This window comes from Opisthorchis viverrini (assembly GCF_000715545.1).
Source record: "Opisthorchis viverrini unplaced genomic scaffold opera_v5_603, whole genome shotgun sequence".
NCBI classification, from domain to species: Eukaryota; Metazoa; Platyhelminthes; class Trematoda; order Opisthorchiida; family Opisthorchiidae; genus Opisthorchis; species Opisthorchis viverrini.
Window position 1 is genome coordinate 94,826 of NW_008752265.1, and position 9,049 is coordinate 103,874.

Genomic DNA, 9,049 nt, shown 5'->3' on the forward strand with positions numbered 1-9,049 from the left:
GGAATATCTAAGTGGCATTGGAAGAAAACGGTATGCTTCATACTAGCCAGTGTAACATAACCCACTCTTTTTAAACACCCAACTAAAAGACGTATGTAATACGAACCACTCCGGTTTAGGAAAGTTTTTCACTATCAAACGAAAAAGGTATAGGTGGAAGGAGGAAAGACATCCGCTGAGAAGTCATTTATTGGCGGACGCGAACTAAGCAGTTACAAGTCACCAGACCGAAAAGTAAGCAACCCATGTGCACATGGTCTTTAAAAACGGAGCATTCTCACGCGCCGTCTAGAACTTTTCTGAATATTCAGTGACCAATACACCATAGTAATAGAACACTGCAAAGCAGTTCCACAATTTTCTCCATAGAATTCACTCTCCATCAAGGCGCGGTGCGGAGCTTGGTCAATAACCACAGGCTACTCGCACGGTTTATCCATTGTTACATCACTGATGGATGTCGGCCACAGTACAACCTACCTCAAAGGACAAGTTCCATAAGCTACAACTTTCAGATCCCGTGGCATCGCACCCATCTCACTGTATCTTAGCCTCCACAAAGACTCTTTGGAAACTTAACTGTACAAGCAAGAGAAACTTCCTAGTAGTTACCCAAAAATAAACAGAACACGTCCATAGAATACTTGTGATTTCCCGGGATAAGGCAAAACTTGAATAATGTCTGACAAATTGAAAGACTTACTGGAGAATATGCCCAACAAGAGACAAACAGCGACTGTACATGCAATGAACATAGCACACAGCAAATCCAACCGAACGGATAACCAACGTGCAGCTGCAATATTCATGAAGAAGATGCTTGTGTGTTCATCGACCAAGTCGTTGTAAGTACGTATTTGGTATTCTTCGCACCTAGCTGCTCGAATGCACGGCAGGCCTTGAAGAGTGATATTCACCCAAGAAAAAACGGGACTCCTTGCTGTGAACGATGAAAGGAAAGCAAATAAGATGTGTTTTCCTCGGGTGGCGCAAAGTAGAAACACGGACCCCGTAAAACTTTGTTCGAAAGACAAACACCGTGAAAGATTAAACGGCAACGGGCCATGCTGTCAACAAGATTCAGAAGGTGCCTCGCTCGTGTCCTCCTTAGTGGTGTCATTTACAACTGCCAAAATGGGCAGAAATAAAGCAAAATCGCCTTGAGATGGATCCTCAGACAGCAGAAAGCGAAACAATAATATGCACAATCTAACGAAGTACCTCCGCAACGAACTGGCTGTCAAATACTCTGCACTGCTCTCCGAGCATCTCTTTTCTAAGAGTACAACCGGTGACTGTTTGAGAAAAACGTTTGCAAGGCGATCAACGTAACCAATAGAAGCGAATTCGGTTTTTGTAACCTAGCAAGAGATGAAACACGGCTACCTAAACATCAAAAGAAGCCAATTATACCAGTCACAATGTTGATTTGGATCAAATAACGAACTCGTTTTTCATTGCTTTTCCATTTTTAACCTACAAATAGAGATGTTGAAGCGACCCTAATCCGTTCGTATTCAATTGAGTAACAATGTATCCCTCTGTGATTGACGGAGTTATCTTACATCCCTGGGAATCACTTGATGCAGTGATATTGGTCATCCGTCCAATTACTCGAATCATTCGATTCGTGCACAGAAACTTGAATTGGTAATCTCCAGATGTATGGGACAGCTTAACCAAGTGTTTGGCTATCCCATATATATATATATATATATATATATATATATATATATATATATAAACACAGAGAAACAAACAGAANATATATATATATATATATATATATATAATCACCGTGAACCAAACAGTTAAAACAAAGACAGTATGTAACAGACAAAACTGGATGGACCATTCGACTTTAGGCAGGTCGAAATAAAGGTCATATAGCAATCTTCTTCAGTGTACATTTGTGGCGGCCGCAGGTTAGTAATTCTAGAGACCAGTACGACAGAATCGTCGTCAGCAGTCTGAAGATATGATGAATACTTGGACGAGGCGATTAGTTTTCCACGACCACGTGAATCACAGAGAACCAACACTCATCGGTAGGAGAGATGGAGTAGGTACAGCTATAAGTTGTGCCCACGGATTTGATGAGGTGAGAGGGCACTCCCGAGTCAGCGGGTGTTCGGGATGTGACGCGTTAAAACAAAACATCACGTTGAATATATTCACAAATGTGCAATGACACCTGTGCAGCCAAAGTGACGGAACTTCACAACTTTACTAAACGGTCTTCAATGCAAATCGCTATCCGGCTACTCAATGTAAATATATTTTGGGTTTTGAAAACGAATATTCTTAATTATTTTGCTTAAAGTGTTGCTCATCTCCAGTTTGACTGTACATATGATTATCTACTCCCACTATGGATAATGGACGACAATTCCGGCATTTTGAATGACAGTCCAAGAGGTTTGTGAGATAGTCTATGCGATACACATCCGGTTTATGTACATCGTAAATCAGAGTTGAATTTGTGACTCGTTCAAATTTCACATTCACACACTGATTTGCTATGCAAACGAGTTGTACACGCAATACAGGTAGCAACCGGCCCCTGGGTAAGATTAAAAAAATTGAGGAAAACTCAGGGACCGCATTTGCCTAGTAGGCTATCAGCGAAATTGTATGCAAATGAATGCTTCGTTCAACAGATGAACATCGTTTTTCATGCATAATGACTATGAAGAGGTGGGCTTGCTCTGGTTCAATTTTCTATGGTATGTCAGCCAAATCGACAGCAACAGGCACTTTAATTTTGCACCTCACAAAGTTATTTTCGTCACAAGAAACATCATTGCCTGTAAGCGGAATGTGTGGATTAATGCATTGGATTACTGATAAATCGAGATTAAAGCTCACCTGAGCGTACACTATGACCATAATGAGAGCATGCAGGCTATTATGTGAATAGGATATGAAGCTGAGGGTGACCGCTAACAAGGTATAGCGGTGCACTACCGAGCACGACAGTCACGGAAGTTCGGATATGATAGCTATTACCAAATCTCTACTCTCAAGACAGGGATGTGGATATTGAACATTTCATGAATTCCCCTGTGTGGTTGTCCATAAATCTTTCAGGCAACGCATTCCATTTTGCAGTTTGAATTGACCGACAACAGAGGTGTTGTGTAGGGTGGTCGTCATTAAAACGTGTTCCACGAACTTGCATCGTCAAAGTTCATATGGCAAAATCAAGTCCAAAGCATCCAAGAGATCCAAATACTGCATTCTGCTGAGTGTTTTAGTAGGTTTTTCCACTAAAAATAATATTCAGCTCGCAACAGGAAATCCAAACCTGAATTCACAAAATTTGCTCATAAAATACAAACTCATTGTGTAACAGATGTGCATTCAAATAGTGTGTTGTCAAAAATGTCTGATTGCTTCCCTTGGAATACAAGGCAAGGTGAGAGCTTGCTCTCGAATGAGCCCTAAACTACCCAAGCTGAGCACTTTAAACAGTACGCATTGAAAAACAGAGTTCCAATGGCAACAATAATATTGCACGACGTGCATAACAAATAAATAGGGTAAAAGTAATCAAAATTCAAATGTTGATACGTGGATACCAGAGCATTTAAACTGCACTTTCTCTGTCCAGTACAGGCATATCTCATGGTCTTTGACAACATAAGGGAAAGTATCACTTATAGACTTGAAATGCTGTATAAATGAGGTTTTTGACAAGGTTGAGTTAAGTCAGCCTATGCGACGAAATTCAATGGCTATATGACCTACAGACTACACACAATCCTCACCGCAGAAACGATAATTATCAATTTATCAAGTCATGGGCTCCAAGTTCTGCACGTGATAGTCCCAGGACCGACCGGCTCTGGTTTACGGGTAAGCACAGTCCGCGAGTGCGCTCTAATGGAATATAATATACACGCCAAGTCACAGCAGAGCTGTGTAAAGGCAACTTGAGAATACTTGAGAGGGAGGAAGGGTTTCAGCGACGTGGTATCCTAATCGCAAATTCTTGCCAAAGACTTTTCTATCAAAACACCTTTTGTGGTCGATTTATGGGGGCCATTCTCAAACAATGAGATGGATACACACCTTAAGATGCGGGCCAATCAGGACGATATAAAACAACGAACTCACCCACAGATTCCATTCGTTTCAGATCCCTGGAAGCGCGCAAGTAGTATTTTCGTGTGAGGTAGAACAAAACTAGGAGTGGAGCAGTGGGAATTATCAGCCAGTAGCTCGAAATAATCGTCACCACACCCGAGCTGATCACCAGGAAGAAACACTGGAGAATGAAACGAATAAGCTGGATTATGAATTAAAGCAAGTCAAACTGGAAGATGATGAGAATTAGGCGAAACACCTAGTTGCGATGGGACTACCGGAGTTTGAAAAGAAACCCCAGGAACAAATGCATAGCGCTTTTAAGAAGTGCTTCAAAGCATGCATAGAAATGCTAAAAAAGCAAACAGAATGAACACATGGCTAAGTAAATGTGCATTTTAACCCTAGAGTAAATCCTCAAAGATGCGTTCATCTTCACAATTTACAAGTCAGGTCGGTTCATCACATCGCCAAAAGTTCCTGATTGTTTTTCACAGGTTCATGAGGCTGTCTGTGATAAGTACCTGTTTTTGTTCTTCCATCTTTCCACTCTTCATTAGGAATGACAGTTGAGCACCAGTATTTATTACTGGTGTATTGCTTTGGATGATATTAGTGATCCTCAAGAGTATTGAATCTAGAGCAGGGGAATATCATTTATGTATGACAGCCTTCTTACTTCCATTGTGCAACAGTTTTTTCAACTGTTTTTACTATTGAACTATGAACACTAACCAAGGAAAACATCATCACCAAAGAAATATCGCTCAAGTGTACGACACTCCAAATAAGGTCACTGAGTGAATGTGAACGTACAGGCTTTATACCACGAACCTTTCGGGAGGGGGAATGGATTTGATGCTACGTGTAAACGGTTACAGAGACCCCAGGAGATGATACCGGAAAGCCAGAAAGATGAAGTAAGTTAGTGATCAGAAGCTGGATACGAATGATAAGTTCACAAAATGTATCAGTTCTGGCTAACTGAACCGAGATACTGACAATCTTGCGACTTCGACAAGTTACTACACAGTGCCGCAACACATCATCCAAAAGAACATTGGTAACACTGCCTTCGTAATTCAGGTCAAGCGAACGTCCCGAAATTGCGCCCGTAGTCTAATGTACCGTCCACAGTAAACTTCCTCACTTAGTGCAAAATCCACCAAGGATAAAGGTCATCAAGCTTCTTCCACATGGTAACCTCTCTTCGAAAGAATGCTGAATAACACAGCCGTTAAGTCCACAGTCAAACCGAGAAAGGTATAGAACTGTCCCAATTAGTTCGAAATCGTGAAACTGACGGAGGCTACGCAGCAAACAGGTAACAACCTCTGAGGAACTATTCCATCGACAGCCCAGCTTCTGTTCTCCATAATTTCAGTTGTCTGGTTGGTGACCGCTGAAAGGTTCTGCTTACTTACAAGGTAGTTATCCACTGAAAATGTTTTAACCATTCAAGAAAGCTATGGTATTGTCTGAAACGTGGTGGCAACGATTCACTTTTTTAAAAAAAAGATTGTGATTTAACTCCAAGATCTCAATACAGTAAATGAGTATTTCGGTCGGACTCAATCCAGAGTTGGTCTGAATTCCTACAAAATAATAGGAGTTACGTCCACTGACAAGAGAAAACCCAATGTTGGTCACAAAACATTTAGAAATTTCTAACTCACCTGAAGAAAATCATGTATTGTTACAGGCAAATAATCATCAACCTGACCGATGTCTTTGGAAAACCGGTTAAGTATACGACCTAAAAGTGAAGACAAGAAGAATCTGTTTTTGTGGCGCTGCATTCAGTTATATCCAATCAAGAGCAATGTGCAGTTAGCTGCACCTTGTAAGGTAAGTTTTGGGGTGGGTCACACCCAACACGTGGTTTCAGGATGGAATAGTTTTACAAACATTCTAAGACTGCTGTGGAAGACATATGAAGTTGCCCAAGACAAATGTTCAATAAGTTTTCTCTCTCTACTGAGATATCAATAACACCATGCGTCAACTTCGTGCTAGAGAGGTATTAGATGTGAAAGATATCAGAGGTTGACTATTATCAACACCCGGATGATTCGCACAGCCATACATAAGTCTTTCTTTGTCCATTGCAGCCAAGTGTATCAGAATCGCATTAAAGTCGGCCTTACCAGTCTAATCAGCATTTTTGACTATCTGGAGGATTTTTACTTTGTCTAGAATACTGATGACATTCTTGACATGAATTGCACTATACGAAGGAGATCATCATCATCATTGTCCGTTGTAATAACCGAAATCAGAAAGCTATATCTAATGACTGGATCACAGAACTGCTGAATATCATCCATTAAGTCTGAGTAGTCCGTCGAAGAGCCGACGTAGACTGCGATCACTCATACAGAGCGTACAACGTCATGGGACTCCGAAGTTGGGGGACCGAACATAGTAGTTGAATCTAGTCCTCCTTTATCGATCCAGCCTGCAACGCCTTAAGAGCTTAAGTGATGGCTGTAAGCCACTTTATGATGTAACCTCCACTATACAATTGTATTGGGAGGGGACTACGTGTCTCATACAGCGAGGCGCCTCTACATGGTCTTTCCTCCAAAGTGTGCACTCCGTCAGTCAAATATCGATGGAAAGCAAATCTCGAACGATGTTGATGAACTGCTATCCAGGAACCTAGGAATTTGCACCAGCCAAAATCCAATTATACATCAAAACTCAGACCAGCAAAATCTCGAAGGAGATCATGGTATCATAGCATAAACACAAAGGTCTAAAACTAAAAAGTCATTCTTATTGGGCATAGCAGTCAAAGAACGATCAACTTCCTGTACAGACTTGAGTGAAGGAAGAAGTACCAAGATGCTAGTAACTCACCTGAAGTGTTGCTCTCGAAGAACAGTAGACGCGTTTGCAAACAAGCGCGCAACATTCTATCATGTAATCGTTTTGAGGAATTAAGTAATACCTAGTGGAAAAAAGAAGTTTTCAGCGACCGAAAGACGGATCGAACTTATATACAAACACTAGAGCCGTTACATGACAAAATATCTGCCAACAGTATTTGACAGTATTTGAGAGTAAGGCATCCTGAAAACATCCCAGACGGGAGATTTAGCTGGGCTTCAAGTGAGTCCCGAGTGAAAAAACAAATTAGTATGCAAATGAGTGCAGCTGTCCGATTTGGTGCACTTCGCCTTCAGGTTGAACATAAAGTTGACGGAATCTCGGGGACTGAGCCCACCTGATGGACCTCAAGTAGGACAAAGCCAGAGACATGGGTCGTCGTAGGGCGTCACAAATTATTGTCCCAAATCATTATGAAAACCACTCCTCATGAACCTCGCAATTATTGGCAAATGGACTACACATAAATGGACGATAGCAAATGGTTGGACTGCTCATACCATGCCTTTATGTAATTGCTGCAACCTGCTCCCAAGAGTATTCGCACCATAGGACAATCATCCCCCCGAAAAGAACCCACTGACGGCTTTGCCAGCGGTAATTCAGTGTGAAATTCCTGCAGAGAGATACCACCCATAAGAAAAGTCGAAATGCCCTTACCCCGGTGTCTTGTCCTCAGGGTGAATATCACTGACCTCCTCCTCAAGGGGGATTCCATCTTCACTATCAAAACTTCTTCTGAATAACTCCGACTTGCCTCTTTGATCGATAAGCTCCACCCTTAATAGAAATATCAACAAGTAGTCTCCGCTTACACAGTACGTAGGGAATGGGGATGAGCGAATCTCAAAAGTTGAAACAGATTCCTTCGTAAACTTGGAGGAAAAGCGGTCTCTAATAGATAACATGATCCAGGGAGTGACGGCACATCAAACTACAGGCAAGCATGAGAGAAACGCACAAAATTAGGCGCGGATTTGCTGAGTTGGGACGTGATCACTTCTGATCATACCAAGTGTCTCACATTGGACAATTTTCCACTGTAAATTACAGAAACGTGTAAGAAGGTTGCATGACACTCACATCATTACACCCAATGTTGTCTCATTTATAGTGTACTACTAGAAATATATTATTGTATAGTATAAACCAAGAAAATTTCACCCATTTTCCGTTAACTTAATCTACACAGCAGTGAATCTATGCTGTACGGTTATTTCATCCCTGTTAGGAAGCATCAGTTTTGCACTTCGCACAAATATCAGAGGAGATCCGAACCGGTAACAAACAATTGCACCATTCAAACACAGCATTGATGCGATCGTCGACGGTGATCAACTGAAATTTATACATCACGATACTCTAGTCCATTGTCAATCGCGCGATATGCCCCATGTGATTACGTGCTGCTTGCTTTCTCGAGTACTGGCTTCTCATAAGGAATGCCCACGAGACTTGTGAGTTGTTCTATCCCTAACAGATGACTCCCCAAGGACTGCTCCCCAGGGGACGAGATGTCCCAAGTGGGTAGAGCGCGAACTCACTGACCGAAAGGTCACGAGACTTGTTGTTCTATCCCTAACAGATGACTCCCCAAGGACTGCTCCCCAGGGGACGAGATGTCCCAAGTGGGTAGAGCGCGAACTCACTCACCGAAAGGTTCGTGGTTCGAACCTGACCTCTGCCTCTCGACTTCCCCTGTCTAGGCCTGGGCAACCTGGCGGTATCCTAGCCCTCGTGCTTCCTCCAGGTGGCATGGCAGCTAGGCACCGGGTCTTACAGCTGAACGATCGTATTATTATTATTATTATTATTATTATTATTATTATTATTATTATTATGAAGGAGATTATGGAATAAAAAGATCCGATTTTGAAAAAAAAGTCGGTATATGCTGAAAATCTTAGAATCGCTATAGAGCTGGCACATCCTTGCTGGAAATCACCGGCGGCGCGAATTTCACAAATTTCCTTTTGTGTGAACTGAGCTTTTGACAAAAGCGGTGAAGAAGTAAACCAAGCTGTTCCACAAAGCTGAGCTTCTCACGTTGAGCTTAACCAGCTGTATA

The 9,049-nt window shown here is 41.9% G+C and overlaps 2 protein-coding genes across 2 annotated transcripts in view; one reads left to right on the forward strand and one right to left on the reverse strand.

Moving 5' to 3' along the window:
- The window catches only part of T265_15559 (hypothetical protein), a gene marked incomplete at both ends in the record, with an annotated part of 47,771 nt that overhangs the window by 13,620 nt on the left and 25,102 nt on the right, over positions 1 to 9,049 (reverse strand). Inside the window, 4 exons of the mRNA XM_009178605.1 lie at positions 704 to 940; positions 4,120 to 4,270; positions 5,766 to 5,845; positions 6,952 to 7,042. Of these exons, the coding sequence (XP_009176869.1) occupies positions 704 to 940; positions 4,120 to 4,270; positions 5,766 to 5,845; positions 6,952 to 7,042 (559 nt within the window). The remainder of the gene's footprint in view (positions 1 to 703; positions 941 to 4,119; positions 4,271 to 5,765; positions 5,846 to 6,951; positions 7,043 to 9,049) is intronic.
- T265_11826 (hypothetical protein) overlaps positions 679 to 9,049 on the forward strand; it is a gene marked incomplete at both ends in the record, with an annotated part of 16,998 nt that continues 8,627 nt past the window's right edge. Inside the window, one exon of the mRNA XM_009178606.1 lies at positions 679 to 845. Coding sequence (XP_009176870.1) covers positions 679 to 845 — 167 coding nt within the window. The remainder of the gene's footprint in view (positions 846 to 9,049) is intronic.